Below are 16,856 nucleotides of genomic sequence, written 5' to 3'. Positions count from 1 at the left end.
GACCTCATCTGGCATTAACATCAGCACAGAAACTGTGTGCCGGGAGCTTCATGGCATGGGTTTCCATGACCAAGCAGCTCCTGTAGGTGTGATGTGTAGGTGCCCAGTACTTTTGTCTTTATAGTGCATGTTTAATTACCAATTATTTCGTACTTTAGCTTTTACTTGTTGGTTAGGTTAGGCACTAAAAACAGCTCTTTTGGAAATAAAATATTCTGACTTGTGACAGGGGATCTTCTGCAGCCACATGTGAAGACTGGGAAGCGAGCAATCTGTGTTACCGCTACAACATGGTACAGACAAGTTGTGCTTAATGGCTGGAAACAGAACTGCCGTATCCAACCACCTGTAAATGCAAAGGCTGGTTTATCATCATGTCAAATAATCAGCTATTGATCAGAATAACTTTGATTATGTTTTTTTGCATAATCGAGCAGCCTTATAAGACACCAATGCCCAAAATCTCTAGTCCCAGGGACATTTACAGCCCTGCCTGCAGTCATGACAAGGATAGCGATCTAAAAGCATAAAAACATCTGCAGACACATTCCAATCATCTAGATATCATTTTAATCATCCCACCCTACACATGTGAATCTAAATAGAATCACTATATTTTCAGCTTTAGTGTGAACACGGCCTTGGAGCCACCCTAAATAAACTCCCGGTCGGGCTATGTGACATAAATACGCGGCATGTCGTCGTGGTCGTGTAGGGTTTCAGGCGCGTGTAACAAATGTGCAGCATCGCGTCCAAGAGTGTGATTTAATTAAAGATTCCTTTGCCCTGTGCACGGGGTGGGACACGCCTGCTCTCATTAACAGGGATCAGGACAGGAACGTGAAACATGCAACGTTTTTCTCTCATTTTTTTTTTCCTTTCAAATGGTGGGCTACTGACTTTCTGCTCGCATTTTACTAATAATAACTGCACAAGCTTTCCCGACAGAACAACCTACCGTTGTCCCCTGTTGTTACATTGAGGGCCCTGAAAGCCACTATACATGTAAAAAAACAGACAAAACAAACAAACAAACAAAAAAAGCAACGGATAAAGACACAGCTTGATACGTCAGTGTTTGGAAGTTCATCATACCAATTGTGCTTTTTTATTTATTTTGTTTTTTTACAGTCTAGAAACCACATTCCAGAGCAAATACCTATGATATTCCTCCTAAGAGGAATGTGTAAGTGAGGAAATCTATCCTTTAAAAAAAAAAAAAGGAGAAAAAAAAGAGAAATGAAAACAGTAAAGCAAACTGGCAACAAAGATCTGCCTCAGCTTGTTACAAACATTAGTGCAAAATGGAGAGACGAAAAAAATCTGGGGTCTTTTTTCCTGTGTGTATTCACAGTAAATGCAGCATGTCAAGGGGGGTGGGGGGGTGGGGGGTGTCATTACGCCCCCAAAGAAAAACATTCTCCTGATGATGAAAACATGATTGGGCGACCTGGGCAGCCCAGCCTAACTTTTGCTCCACTGTCACAGTAATTACCCTTGGAGCCCTGTGGCATCCGACCTTGGCGAAAAGACCCCGGGAAAAGAGAGGAGGCACAAATATCAACAAAAGACACATTTTGAGGCAAAAAGGATGCGACCTGGGAGAGCCGAGCTGCCTGTCCATCACTCGGAAGCGTTGTGAATGGCTACAAAAGCCCCCAGAGCGACACTTTGTGGGATTTCGACGTTGCCAAGAGCGAATGCCACATCGCCTTGCCAAGTATTAGGAGCGAAGACAAGAAAATTCACCCCCCTCAAACACACACACACACACATAAAGAAATATCAACAAAACTGGAGCATAAAAAGGCCACATTCACAGCTACACAAAGCCATCGAAGCTGGATGGTCCGAGGCCGAGGTGGAAGTAAGATCTCAGCTTTACGTTTTAAGAAAAGAAGCAAACAACTGGGACTCTGGAGGGAACATTTAGCTGCTCTCTGCTTTAATCTATTATTTCGACTGTCATTCTATCCACTGTGCTTTGCCAAGTGAATTAAAGACACTTTAAGAAGCTCATTTTGTATCCCTTTATCTTCTCGTTCCAGAGGCTTTGTGGCAAACGTCACGCATCGCTGCATCAGTAATGTCCTGAAAGGCTATTTGGAAAAGAAATATCCGCTCATCGGATTCACACATCCTCTGCCTGCAAGGCTTTGAAAGTAGAAAGCTGTTTGACTCCCAAAAGAAAGAAAAGGCCAAAAGTCGGATAATTACACGCCTGCTGTTGACATTAAAACTTTTTGATGTGCGTGCATTAATACTACATTTGATATTTAACGGCAAATAGTTATGATTCGCTATTATTAAAACAAATCTTTCCTTCTGCTTCATATCTGAACAAAAAGTTTATGTAAGATGGATATACAACTCAATTTTGTAAATTATGGTCACTCTACACCAGGAGTGTCAAACATAAGGCCCGGGGACCAGAATCAGCCTAGAAAAGACTCCAATCCGGCCCACTGGACAGCTTTGAAAACATGAAGGTGGGCATAAATTTTTGGGATGGATGACCATCATGTATGTCTGACTGTAAGCCAGTGTGTTTCATTCATGCACACAGGCAAATAGTCACGTGCACACTCACAGCCACATCCTAACATTCATCAACTCTAAACGTTCATAACAACAGACCTAATCAGACGCTTAAAGAACCAAACAAAGGCAAAACGGCTGAAGTTACAGCTATCATACCAGAGACAGATACAAATCAGCAGCCTCGGTATAAACAAAGGATCAAAGCAGTTATAAGAAAAATCATAGAGATGAGTGAAAAAGAGAGAAGGGCTGATATCTTGTTATTGTAGTAACGTAAATCTACTGCACCTGGTTTTGTTTTGGTGTACAGCAACTCATTCTCATTGAATTAACTGTACTAATTTAAAGAAGCAGAGCACTTTAGAAGATCCTGCAAGCTAAAAAGTTCATTTATTTTATTACGTTATTCAAAATATTATTGGCATTTTGCATTTTGAATAAATTTTCTTTAATGTTTATACTGTCAGTTATAGTTCTTAAAAAATTCCTTCCATCTCTCCAACTACCTCAAATTTGTCCTTCCTGTCGAGCACCATAGCGATAAAAACCAGGTGTCCCGATACAACCAAACGAACAAACACCAGTTTTCATTGGAAGAGTTCACAAATCCAGGCCTGAAAATGATGCTAGAGATTGCATTAGCCAAATGTTTTCTGCTGTCAATAAAAAAAACTCAAGGCTGTCCGCCACTTTGGCAGATTAACATACTGATGGAGGATCTACTGTAACACGAAACACTGACAGAATATAAATTTATGAATTTGTTACCAGTTATTAACATAACTGGGTAACACATCAGGTTAGGAGTCCGGCCAGTAGCATGCTCACTCTTTCCTGACATTGACAGTTTTGCATTATGAATTTGTTGCCAGGGACAGATCATCAACTCAAAGAACTCCTGACTCTTGGTATTCGTTGCAAAGTTTATTGGGTTGTTGATAAAGATGCAAAGAGACAGAGAGTCATTAAAAGTGCCTCACTTGAGGGGAACAGATTCACTATATCAAGATTCACTATATGAGATGAGATAGCCTTATTTAGTCCCACAGACGGGAATTTCACATATCAGGATAAACTTACTGCCTTTGTTATCTTCTGATCTAAATCCTTTGCATAACAACTTGAAGTCAAAGACAATAAATCATTCAGTCCAGATTGTCACATGCTCCATTGAAAGCTTGGAGCATCAGAGTAAAATGTCTGCAAGAGGTTAAATTCCTGTGTGCACAGGCATTAAAAAGGGAAAATGATGGGGGTTAACTTTTGCTGAGGCATCACGCCCTTTCCCCGGTCAAGTACACAGTGGGCACCTCTCCACAGAGGAACACACAGAGAGGGTCTTGTTCTGTAGCCCATGTGCAGGTCAGTGCCGGCAGGTAGGAGTGAAATGATAGGCCTCCTCAGAGACACGGCACAGAGGACACACTGTTTCCCAAAGCGAATGCATTCACTGGAATGCAATATGGGGCAGCAGGTAACTCTCAGTTCACCGCATACCTTTATCGAAAACCTTCAAATGCCAGGAAAGCCCCCGCCTGCCATCTGACACTTTGGTGGGAATTCAGAAATAGGGGAGTTTGAGAGCAGCACCTGACAGGCATCAAAATGAAATGAGGATTCATTTCTTAAGGAAGGAGCAGTCCAGCATATTACTGGTGTCAGTAACCTTGTTTTGCATTTTAAAAAGTACTTATGAAAGTCCTATAGACAAGTCTGGATTCACAGAAAAATGCACTGATTTAAATGCAGAAGGAAAATCTGAATGAAAATGTGCTAAATGTCAAATCCAACACAGACATTTCATTTTAATTCAGTTTAATTGTCACACCTTTAATCTAATTCTAAGAGGAATAAAAAAGCCAGACAAGGGCTGAGATTTTCAGCATTCCTTGACTTAACCAGTTGACATGAAAACAACAGCGGCACTGACCATGAAGAACGTCGGCACAGCATCAGCAACCAACATCCAGTTAAAGCCTTCTTTAAAACAGCAGGTAATTCACAAGTTAACATAACTCTGATCAAACCAAATAATGGGAAACTTTAAAGGAAAATATGAGACAACAATACAAACCAGAGGGGAAAAAAACCAAAAACCAAACAAACATGTGAACATTTAGGTACAAAAATAGGCAAAAATTGTCTGCATACATTTTAATGCATTTCTTGAAACGTTTAGCAGAGGCAACATTTTAATGAGAATCTGGACTGGAGATTTTTAAAAAAGTGTGCAGTCTTTTTCCATTCCCTTTTTACAGGAATAAATACATCATTAGTTCCAAATCATTCCTTATCCCTGCAGGGTGGGAGTGACATCCACCACTCACTCTTCTAGAGCAGCGGGTAATCAATGCCACCCCTGCTCGGCCATAGAGCTCACAGAACAGGGAAGTAGTACAACGTTACCCCAAGAATTTAGAACCACGCCAGGAAGGGAGGCAGCCACAAAAAACTGTTTCAGATTTTTACCTCACAGATGTATTTTACTTCTTCTAAACAGATCTTGTGGACAAAAGTCTCCCTCTGTGTCATATTGCATTCTTTTATGCTGCAGTAAAAAGTGTAACGTATAAAAGTCTATTGAAAAAAACACCCTGCGTGTCAATTGATTTATGATCTCATTATCCCATTACACATTCCTTATGTCAGCCACTGGTTTGTGGACTCTCCAAAAATAAATAAATAAATCAAGTTGTATATTTTAACCATCAATCTTGTTCATTTTTTTCCCTGTTTTGACTGAGAAACTGGAGACACTGTGCAGGTCAGCGCAGTAAGAACTCCGCCACCAAAAAATACCCCACTTTTTCATGCAGTTTACAAATGAACATCATGCTTACAATCATGCTGTTGTAAATTCGACTTTAAATTAGAGAGTAAGACTATTACTCTCTAGCAATGGGATAATGAGATCATAAATCAATTGACACGCAGGGTGTTTTTTTCAATAGACTTTTATACGTTACACTTTTTACTGCAGCCAGTGAGTGACCGCCTGCTGGGTTATTCAGAAAACGCTGGTTTCAGTGCACTTTCATCCCTCCATCATTTTTTAGCTAGTCAACATAACACAGAGGGAGACTTTTGTCCACGAGATCTGTTTAGAAGAAGTAAAATACATCTGTGAGGTAAAAATCTGAAACAGTTTCTTGTGGCTGCCTCCCTTCTTTCACCAATGACCTCCCACTTTCCTCTGTCATTCAACAGATTGGTGGGTTCAGCCCTGCATGGCTACTGTGCAGATCTCCAGAGGTGCACGACTCCACGGCTGGCCTCCTCAACTCCTACCACATCCTACAGTTTAGGCTGTGAACTGGCAGGAACTTGCCAGAGATGGGCTTTATGGTCAAAAATACCCACTAAATTCTTAGTCAGCAGCATTGTACATAGGGACCAGCTAATAAAAATTGGTTCATGCCCCAACCTCACGAGTACTAATGGTCTGACCTTAAGAAAACGCCTTTGCCAATCCTAAATTATATCCAAACCTACTTGGGTCCTGTCTGAAAAAGTTATTCACCCCCCGAGGTTATGCCACAAGACAATGATCTCAAACACACCAGCAAGTCCACCTCTGAATGGCTCAAAAGATTTTGGCAGAGCTGCAAGGCAGAGCGACTCTGAGGGCAGGAGCTAAAACAAACTGTTCACTGCCTGCCTGGGCAGCCAAAGTACACAACAGCACCAGCGCAGAAAGTCAACTGAAGCGAGATATTTCTCCAGGATGTTGGTGGACCTAACAGAAGCCAGACATTAGTGGATTGTGGGCATTTATAAAACAGGTAAGCAGACTCTAAAGGCAGCTCTAAGCCAAAAAGAAAAGAAAAGAAAAAAAGGAGCATGAACCCAGCGGTTCCCATTCAGCACTAGTCGTCAGAAATACATTAATTTATATTTAAACATCCCAATCTTAGCAGTGCTCAGCCTTTGGCAACATGTATCAACTTTCATGCTAACAAAGCACACTTTGTTTACATGCAAATGTGCAGGCTGTATGTACCCAATGTATGTTGTTGTTGTTTTTTTAAACACCAATTGTGCATGGAATTCATTTACAGAGCAACTTCATTTTGATTCCAGTGCAAAGTATTTAAATGGCCTCTTTGGCCATCTACCACTGCAATGCTCAATTTACTGCCAGCTTATCTGGTGTGCATGGCACGTGCCACCAAACAATAACCCACTTGACAAAGCAGCATACATAGCAATAGACCTTGCAATGGAGTCATGTTTCTCTCCACGTGATGAATCCACTCTTAATATACCCACATGGCTTGGTCTGCTAAGTATCTCTTAGGGTGTGCCCTGGCTGGCTTCACAAAAAGCATATTTTAAAAGGCAGGGCAATTACAAGGACAAAATAGCCTACAAATAGATGTGGATTTCCTCCAGTTTAAGCTGAGGTGGTCGGTTAACTTGTGCAAGTTAACCGACCATTGTGCAGTCTGTTTCATGAACATATGGAGCCAAAGGAGAGGAAGAAACTAAAGAAAGAAAATAAGAGAAAGACATTTAGAAAGACATAGTAATATATGTTCAGTTCTCTCAGCTTTTCTCAATATCAGAAGCTCTTCAAGAGTTAAAAAAAAAAGAATAAAGCAAGATAATGTTTTGCTGTAGAGCTGCTTTTTTACATCAGCTGCTCACCACTTGTCACCAGGAATTCGATTGGCTATTCTGAGCTGGAGGCAGCTTGCCAAAGTTTTATATGATGTGGTTACTTTAGCACTTGCTTCTGGGAGTCAGTCAAACTGAAAGGGTTGGTGCTAGCTTGGAAAGCTCTGCCATGATTGGTCATTCAACTGTTAGACGGCTCTTGATATCTAGCATTACCGGACAAGAACATTTTACAGTTTGCTCCATAGACTATATGGAGGCACCCTTTGGTTTCTGAACACCATGTTTTTTGCTTTGCCTATAGTATTTTGACCACCAACAAAGCTTAGCTATCGTGCTGGATTTACAGTGGTGTGAAAAAGTGTTTGCCCCCCTTTCTGAGTTCATATTTTTTGTATGTTTGTCACACTTAAATGTTTCAGATCATCAAAGAAATTTAAATATTAGACAAAAATACCACGAATAAACACAAAATACAATTTATAAATGAAGGTGTAGGCCACTCCAGAGTCTTCATTTTGTTTTTCTTAAGTCATTCAGAAGTGGACTTGCTGGTGTGTTTTGGATCATTGTCCTTTTGCAGAACCCAGGTGCACTTTAGTTTGAGGTCACAAACAGATGGCCAGACATTGTCCTTCAGGATGTTTTTGGTAGAGAACAGAATTCATGGTCTATTTACCACAGCAAGTCTTCCACTTCCTGAGGCAGCAAAACAGACCATCACACTACCACCACCATGTTTTACTGTTGGTTTGACGTTCCCTTTCTGAAATGCTGTGTTACCTTTACACCAGATATAATTGGACACACGCCTTCCAAAAAGTTCAACTTTTGTCTCCTCAGTTTCCCAAAACTCTTGGGGATCATCAAGATGTTTTCTAGCAAAACGAAATGTTTATGTTGCCTCAGCTCAGCAGTGGTTTTCGTCTTGGAGCAGGCCATTTTTGCCCAGTCTCCTTCTTCTGTTGGAGTCACTTACCTTAACCGAGGCAAGTGAGGGCTGCAGTTATTTGGATGTTGTTCTGTGGTTAAAAGTAGAGCTTTTTTTCCAATAAGTTGAATACCTACCATGACTACTCCCTCCCGCCCTGAGTTTCAGTCAAATCTCACCAATAATCTAGAAGGAGTAGCAATTCTTGCAGATCTTAGACTTCCACTGAATAAGCTCATCGGTCCTTTGATTGAATGAGCTAAAGAAATCACAGTTTGTGTTGTTTTTGATGGATCCCTCTGCCAATCATCTGTCGGTGCATGTGTTCCCACTGTATCACAGCACCTAGCACCAAAACAATCTCAGGTCCCCCTCATCTAGATCAAAGTCTTGATTTTATATTTTGTTCGATCGTTATCGCTCTTCAAAGTTCGGTGCCTTGAGCTTCCCTGAGCACTGCTGACAGGTGTAGTCAAAACTATCTTCTTCATAAGGAAAACAAACCACAAGCATCACACGTAAAGTAATCTGTGTGCACCTGAGTACACCACCAACGCACACATAGACATGAAAAGGAAAACAAATGGTATGCAAAAAACCCTCTGGGAAGCAAAGGTTTAGTCCAGAACTTTTACTCCAGTTTACAGCTTAAACTGTAAAACTTGGTTAAAAACTTGTTAACCAGGTTTCTCTTTAACACTCAAGCTAAACTAAGGAACAGCAGGATTTCACACATGGACACTTTTAGAGCTTCTTCTTCACCGCTCCTTCAAGCGACTGCTGATTGTTTACACTCAGCATGATTGACACTTGGCTACCTCATTTGAGTGACTATTTTAAACGCTTTGGCACTACTTCATTACTGGAACCACAGCTCTGCTGGCAGAGTCAGGGCATTCATTTCCCGCAGCTCTTAGTGCGCCCACAGCCCTAAACGCCTCAGTGCCAGCTGCTTGTGTGCACCACTGGCAGCTCAGCACATCCAGGAAAAGTCACCCGAGATGCTCTAAAAATGTGTCTGCAGTGTTACCTCCAAGCAGCACAGAATTACACTGGTTAATATAAAGTATGTGTCTGTGCTATGGTGGGCAATAGATGCCTATTATTTAAGAGATTAAAGGATTTTCCTTCCACAGTACACATGGTGTCTTCTGGTGATTCCCCACCAGGGCTGCAGTTGCAGCATGTTAGATGGAAAGATTGTTGAATAGTCCGAATTTAAAAAAGAAATCAAAAAGCACAAATAAGTGTTTGACAGAAGAATGCCACATGCACTTAACTACAAGGCATAGGTTACAACACAGTGGCAACTTTTGGGACACCCTCGCAGGAATTTGCAGTTAGCCTGTGCCTCTTTCTTTTCAGTTTAATTCAGGTGTTTTTCCAAGATTTCCAAAATAAGATAAGATAAGATAACCTTTATTAGTCCCACGCATGGGGAAATTTGTGATCCCACTTCTCTCTTCTTTCTTGTTTTGAAAGAATGGAAATAAATGGAAATAACACAGACTTGATGAAGTACTGTTAAAAAAAAAAGTTTAAAAAAGTAAAAATTATGACAAACAACATTTCATTGTCCGTTACTGAGAGAGTCCTGAAAAAGTCACACAGATACTTGCACCTGCACACAAAACATCTGCTTTCACTTTGAAGTGTGGTTAGTAAACACGCAGCAGAGCAAACATGGAGCTGGAGGACCTTATCAGCCACTTCTACTTAAAGCTAGTTGGCTTTAAACAGCACTCAATGTTGGGGAACCTCCATCTGAATGCTTAATTCGAGCAAAAGTGTGTAGAAATACACACATCAAATCCAGTCTGGCCCCAACTCCCTCTCAGATACTCAGGAAACGCCACACAACAGCAAGTATGAGATGAGCGTAATTATTCACTTTGTTAGAAGCCAAAACTAAATGAAACAGCATTCATGGAAATTAAGTTCAGGTTTGTAAACTTTCATGACATTTTTGAAAAGCACATAAGATACCTTAGCAATAAAAACCAAGAAGAAAGAAAGTAATGATAACGACTGCGAACATATTAGACATATTGTAAAAGCCGAAACGGAACTGGGCCAAAGCTGGTGCACTGGACATAATCAAAATATATACATCTAAAGTAGAAAATATCACAGAATCTGAAATGCTGTTTGTACCAGAGAAGTCAAGATGCCCTAAAGCTTGTCCCTTTATTTCAACCTGTGTGTCTCCACAAATACAGTGTAGCTGAGGCTAGGTCCTTGCCGAAGCAAAAAACTGGTGTCTGAGTGGAAAATAAGGAGTGGACCCATGGGAGTAACTCAATCCACTGGATTGATAGGTACTGAACTGACCGGCAAGCGTCCCAGTTACTAATTTTACAAGTCATCTTGCAGTGTTATATTCTTGGCAGATTAAAGCCAAAACTCACACCATCATTTAAACAGAGGCTTCTCAGAGAGTGGGAGGCTCTAAGGACCAGAGTGGAAAGAAATCCAAGTCGGTTGTTTTTCCAGCAAAACTGGAACTGCTCCTTACCATCAACGGCACCTAGCAAAGCCTTAAATGACCTTTTGAACATCTCTCTTAGCCAGCAGGCTCTGCAGAAGCAGAATACCTCCACGCAACATTATTTGTTCCTTTTAATTGATTTTCTCAATAAACTTAAAATTTTGTCTCCACTCTATGGATCCATCATACAATTCATGTTGAGACCCGACACATGAGCCACAACAAAGGTTTTAGAAACACAGGCTGATGTAAACAGCTGCCAGCAGCGCTTCGGGAGGTCGAGGAAGAAGCAGTGTGTATAATACCGGCACAAGCATGCATTTATCCACACATCTGCAGGCTGCACAGGGGTATAAGAATGTGCATCACAATGTGATCACAAGAGAGCACAGAGGTGTTGATTTGCCAGATTCTGATTGCAGAAACGCAAAATTTATGAACAAATACAAAGAAAGAGGAAAAAGACTGTTAAATAACTCACACCCTTGGAGCAAGAAGCACCTTTTGAGCTTATCTGTAGGGCTACAGGTTAGAAATATCTGATCACAGCAGAAAAAGATTAGAAAAGGGAAGAAAATGCAAATAAAGAGGCTGACACAGGCATGTGATCTTGAAAGTAACTAAAATGTATCATAACGCAAAAACTGGATCAGATTATTTTCATCACGCTATACGTCTGATAAGTTAGACTCAAGATTAACTTCACACATACAGTACTTTATGAACGACCTTAAAACATTATTCTGAGAATGATCAGGTACAAAGACTGGACTGAAAAAGAGTTACAGCCAGTGTCCAAAGAAAAACTTTGAAAGACCTTCAGAAAGCCTAGAAGAAATGATGGGTGGCTTAAGACTTTTGCACAGCACTATAGCTCATTGTAAGCAGAGAGCCTAAAACCATATTAACTTTTGGGGGGTCGGAGTTTGGAAAACTTCCTGATTACCTGTAAATTACACCAAACCAACCGGAGGCTGTTCGCAGCTGCAGTTTGGCATCGGGACTGATCTTCAAAGAGAGCCTACAGTTCAAAGTTGATTTTCCTGTCAGAGAGGTGCTGAGAGGTGGGTAGTTTATCTTCTCAGAGCGGCTGAAAGACTGGCTCAAACATATGTAAAAGTGTTGATGCGGCACAGGTCACGGCCACGCTAACTTGTGATTTAAACTTGACCCTTTACTGAGCTACTCTGAAGGCTCCACCACCGCAGACACAGCAGCGGAGGGTAAGAGAAAGAAAATGTAAATTATTTCCATGACATCACCACAGGTAGCTCCTTTGATGCGTGTTTTTGTCGTGGACTAAAAGCATGACTGAACTTGGACTTTTCAGAGTTGCCCTTGGCATCCATTGTAGTGAATGGTTTACCTCATTTCCTCCCAGGAGCAGTGTTTGAATGCCTAATGTCAACGCAGGAATTAGACGCACACTAAACCTGGATTGATGCTCGTGAGCAGGCTGTTTCTTGTTCATTTAACGAGCACTGGATATATCCTGCTCTTACTGGGTGACTTATTGCTGGAGAGAATCTGTGTTGCCTGCAATCGACTTTAGCAAGCGGAACCAAAGGTCGCTAAGTCTTATCTGATGTCCTACATAAAGAAAGTCAGCTGGCTTATGTACTACACACACACACACACACGCGTAAGCAAATAAACAAACCGAGCCTGCAGCGAAAACAACCTGAACAAACACGCAGGCAAGCCCTGTCTGCTCTTTTCCTAAAATTGGACGCCCACTCGTGTCTGCGCACATTGGCCACCCGCGCGTTTCCCCCCTTCTGGCAACTTCTCCTTACCTTCTTCGGGCTTCCTTTCTTCTTCTCCTCCCCATGGTGGTAAACAGGCATTTGCAGAAAGTCCTCTTCACAGCAGATGAAGCTCACCGAGCATCCCATCCGAGCAAAGCCAGAGCTCACACGTCCAAACCCATTCAAAGACTCCCAGCACTCAGTGCCCTTGTTCTCTCACGCCACTGCTGCTGCTGTAGGCGCGCTAATTACTGCTTCATTCCGCTTAAACGCATCGTGAATCGGCGCAGTCTGTGCGGCATCACTGTGCGCTGTTTGGGTTTCCAGTTTCCAGGAGTTTGTCGCACTTGTTTTCGCCCGCACGCGCAGACTAAGCGCTTCCCACTGCAGCCTGTGGAGGACGAACAGGTAGCCTGCAGCCTTAAACACTGAAGGTGTTCCTCCCTCCCTCTCTCGCTCTCTCTCTTCGCTTCAGTTATTCGGACAGTACACACTAGCTGTGTTACATTACTGTAAAGACTGAAACACGTCCATTTCTGTCCTAACAGGTACAATCCACACCAATGCTCTCCCTCCGCCTTCCCCGGAGTAATGATCTGACCTCCAGGTAAACATGTGCAGGGGTGTGTCCAGAGATTGGCGGCATCAGGTGGTACAGGCCCAAACTTATTCTACTGCTTTTTTTTGTTTGTTTGTTTTAATCAGTTCCAGTGTTTGACATATTCTTTAACGTGTATTTAAAAAGGGATGACGCTGCATCCTGTGACAGGTGAACACACCTGCCAGGACATGTTTTAGCATTATACTGTCATGCAGCTTGTTTTACACTATAGATTTAAAGCATGCATATTATTTAATAATACAAGTTGCACATCTTTCTTACACAATGTCAGTCTTACTTTAACTGTTTCACTTAACTTCAATTTTACTTTCCTTGTTTTTATCACTGTTGTAAATACATAAATTCCTGCACTATCATAGTATGAGGTCCTTACCGGGTGTGTGTGGCACTTTTATTTTAACCTTGTTGTTTATTGTTGTGTATTGTAGACTGTTCTACTTTTACTCTTTATCATGCTACTGTAACTTTCCCCTGTGGGATCAAAGTATCTAACTTACTATCTATTATACTACAACTGCAGAATAACAATATTGATAAGACGGTGTGTCAGCTGTTTATAAAGTCTCCGTAACGCCTCCTGAGGCTGGTTATGTTGGAAAATTTGACCAGACTGACAAACACTAAGGATGTTTCCTGTTTATTTTCATTTGTACTTTTAAGGAAGTTTAAATTCAAAGAAAAGTTTCACACATACTTTTAAGTTCTGTTTTAGTTCACTGTAATAAGATAGTACCACACCCCCTGAAATATAATTACCCGGTTTTAATGTACATGTGCTTTATTTAGTACAACCCCAGTTCCTGAAAAAAGTTGTGGGTCACTGTGTAAAATGTACATTAAAAACAGAATGTAATGTTCTATAAATCTCTTAAACCCATATTTTATTGACAATAGAACATACTAAATGTTGAAACCGAGAAAGCAGCACATCTCATAAAAGTTGGGACAGCGCCATGTTTCCCGTCGTGTAGCATCCCCTCTTTTTTGAACTACAGTCTGCAAAAATCTGGGAACTGAGGAGAGCAGCTGAAGGACTTTTTGGGAGATGAATGTTGTCTCATTCTTGTCAGGTAGAGGACCATAGCTGCTCAACAGTCCTGGTTCAGCTTTGTCGCATGTTTCATGTCATGATCCTTCAAATGCTAGAAGAGCTGCAGTATTTGATTAAGCATTGTCTTATTGAAATATGCGTCTAGATCCAAATATATGTTCCTCTAAAAGCTCTGCATACCTTTTAGTATTGATGGTACCTTTCTATCATCTTTGAATGATAGAGCTTTAACCTGCATTTGTGAACGGCGTAGTGAACTGTTTTCACAGACACACTTCTGCAAGTGTTTATGGCTGTTTTGATGCAGTGCAGTGCTCCATGAGGCATCCAATAGTGATTTTCAGCCCTCCTTATGCACAGATTTCTTCAGGTTATGTTAAAAATATTATGTAGCGTAGCTGATTAGATATTGTACTTCATACCATTTACTTTGTAGCTTTAATTTAATTGCATTATTTAATGCAATTAAATTAAAGTAAAGAAGTAATCAAAGTCATGTCCTGTTGCAACATTAAATTGATACTCTGTGCATTCAGTTATGAAATGTAGATGATTCTGCACAATATGTACTTTAAGTATAAAATTAGTTACTTTGAGTATACTATCCTGCTATTAAGTAGCACAATAGAGTAAAAAATATCAGGAGACAGTCAATGAAAGTTAAAAAGAAATCCTGTGAAATATTAATTTTACTATTAGAATTTAAGTTTTAGTTTTTTAGCTCATTATATGGATTTTTTGATTGCTGGTTGAACACCAGGTGCAAAACAAGCAATAAAATCTTCCAGTGTGCTGTATTTTAATTTGTAACTTTGTAACTGAGACAAAACATTTGCATATCTCAAATCCATAAAATCCTTCAAGCACTTCAGTTTTAGTTCTTCAACCCTGGTGTGAGGAGTTTGCAGAGTGAATGAATCTCTGGGGTATGTAGTGAAGTGAGGTTAAAGGGCTTTTCATGCAATGATGCTTCCCCCTGCTGGATCATTTGTAAAGTAGTGACCAGAGTCAACAGAGCTGCCCGCTTTTAACCTTTCTTTAACCTGTCTTTCTATTGGATACAAAAATACTTACAAAGCTGCACAGCTATGCTCCATAACTTTCTTCTATTTATGTTCAGGAAAGATGGTGAATCTGGGTGAACTTCGATAAGAATCGACAACGGTTATAGACCCTGAAACTGTAATCTTTACAGTATTCATAGTTTTATATCCAGAAACTGCCCAAAGGAAAAGAAATCCAAAAGGTCCCAATATCCAGGGAAAACTCGAGAGAAGCAAAACAGACACGAAACAAAATATAAACATTTCAAGACAGAATCAAAAAGAAAAAGGAGAAAATGAAGCCATGCAATCACACGTATACACTACTCAGGGATGTGATCATAGCCAAGGAACAACACACAGATGCAAAGAATCAAAGAATAAGATAAGGGAAAGTACAACTAAATACAGTTAAACTAAAAAAACAGGAAGCAACAACATGAAAACCAGATTACCAGAAGTACTAAAACATATTACTGAGGACACTAATAGACTATAAGAGGACGGACATACAGAAATATAAGAGGTCCAGGACCTTGACAGCATCCACGCTGAACGTAGATGAGCTGGATTACCCCAAAGATGTAACCGTGAGGATGCAAGGAGCAGAAATACTGAAGGTGAACAAGTTTAAGTACCTGGGGTCAACCATCCAAAGCAACAGGCGATGCACAGGAGAGGTGAAGAAGAGAGTGCAGGCAGGGTGGAGTGGGTGGAGATGAGTGAAAGGGAACGTTTGCAACATGGTAGGGAGACCTGCCACAATGTATGGTTTGGAGTCAGTGGCAGGAGGCGTAGATATGGAGAACATGCAGACGATCGATGCACGAGACGAAGAAGCACACTTTTTTTCTTTTTATAATCTGTACCTACCTTCTCTTGTATCTTCAGTAACAATGCCAAAAAATGTTATACCTTCAGATTTTCCTGTTAGAAAAAGCCAATTAATTGCTTCCATTTAACACTACAACTCAGCCAGTATTTTCAATGTTTTTTGACTCAGTAATAAAGCCCTTCTATGAAAAGCCTTCAGCTGATCCAACATGCTGCAGCTAGAGTCCTGACAGGGATTAGGAATCCAGAATCCAATCTAAAATCCTGCTTCTCACATACAAGGTCTTAAATAATCAGTCCCCATCTTACCTTAATGACCTTGTAGTACCATATCACCCCATTAGAGCACTTCAAATGGTAAATGGTAATGGCCTGCATTTGTATAGCGCTTTTCTAGTCCTAAGGACCCCAAAGCGCTTTACACTACATTCAGTCATTCACCCATTCACACACACATTCACACACTGGTGATGGCAGCTACATTGTAGCCACAGCTGCCCTGGGGCGCACTGACAGAGGCGAGGCTGCAGGACACAGGCGCCACCGGGCCCTCTGACCACCACCAGTAGGCAAACACATGGTTAGTATCTTGCCCAAGGATATTTGGCATGCAGCCAGGAGGCAGCCTGGGATCGAACCACCGACCTTCTGATTAGTGGCTGAGCTACAGCCACCCACTTCACTCTCGCATTGCAGGCTTACTTGTTGTTCCTAGAGTATTTAAAAGTAGAATGGGAGGCAGAGCCTTCAGTTTTCAGGCCTCTTCTGTGGAACCAGCTTCCAGTTTGGATTCAGAAGACAGACACTATCTCTACTTTCAAGATTAGGCTTCAAACTTTCCTTATATAGCAATCCTAATTCACTTGCTTGATCACGTAACATATAAATTAACACATTAGTACACTGTGCAGATAATAACAGACACAATTACATAGACTTTATCAGAAAAACATATTTTATGTGTATGTATGTATGTATATA

At 40.9% G+C, this 16,856-nt stretch overlaps 1 protein-coding gene across 12 annotated transcripts in view; it reads right to left on the bottom strand.

Annotated features, from left to right (window-relative positions):
• tns1b (tensin 1b) overlaps window positions 1-12,885 on the bottom strand; it is a 198,023-nt gene extending 185,138 nt beyond the window's left edge. For 10 of the 12 annotated variants that reach the window (XM_087829953.1, XM_087829956.1, XM_087829969.1 and 7 more), the window contains exon 1: window positions 12,374-12,885. In XM_087829953.1, the coding sequence (XP_087686079.1) occupies window positions 12,374-12,472 (99 nt within the window). In that variant the 5' untranslated portion in view covers window positions 12,473-12,885. The remainder of the gene's footprint in view (window positions 1-12,373) is intronic. The other 2 variants (XM_087829964.1, XM_087829962.1) reach the window with 1 other exon arrangement.
• Window positions 12,886-16,856: the final 3,971 nt, after the last annotated feature.

The sequence above is a fragment of the Neolamprologus brichardi genome, chromosome 16, assembly GCF_056152115.1.
Source record: "Neolamprologus brichardi isolate AB-2024 chromosome 16, ASM5615211v1, whole genome shotgun sequence".
Classification (NCBI taxonomy): Eukaryota; Metazoa; Chordata; class Actinopteri; order Cichliformes; family Cichlidae; genus Neolamprologus; species Neolamprologus brichardi.
Note: the sequence above shows the minus strand (reverse complement) of the source record. Positions and strands in the feature narration are given on the sequence as shown.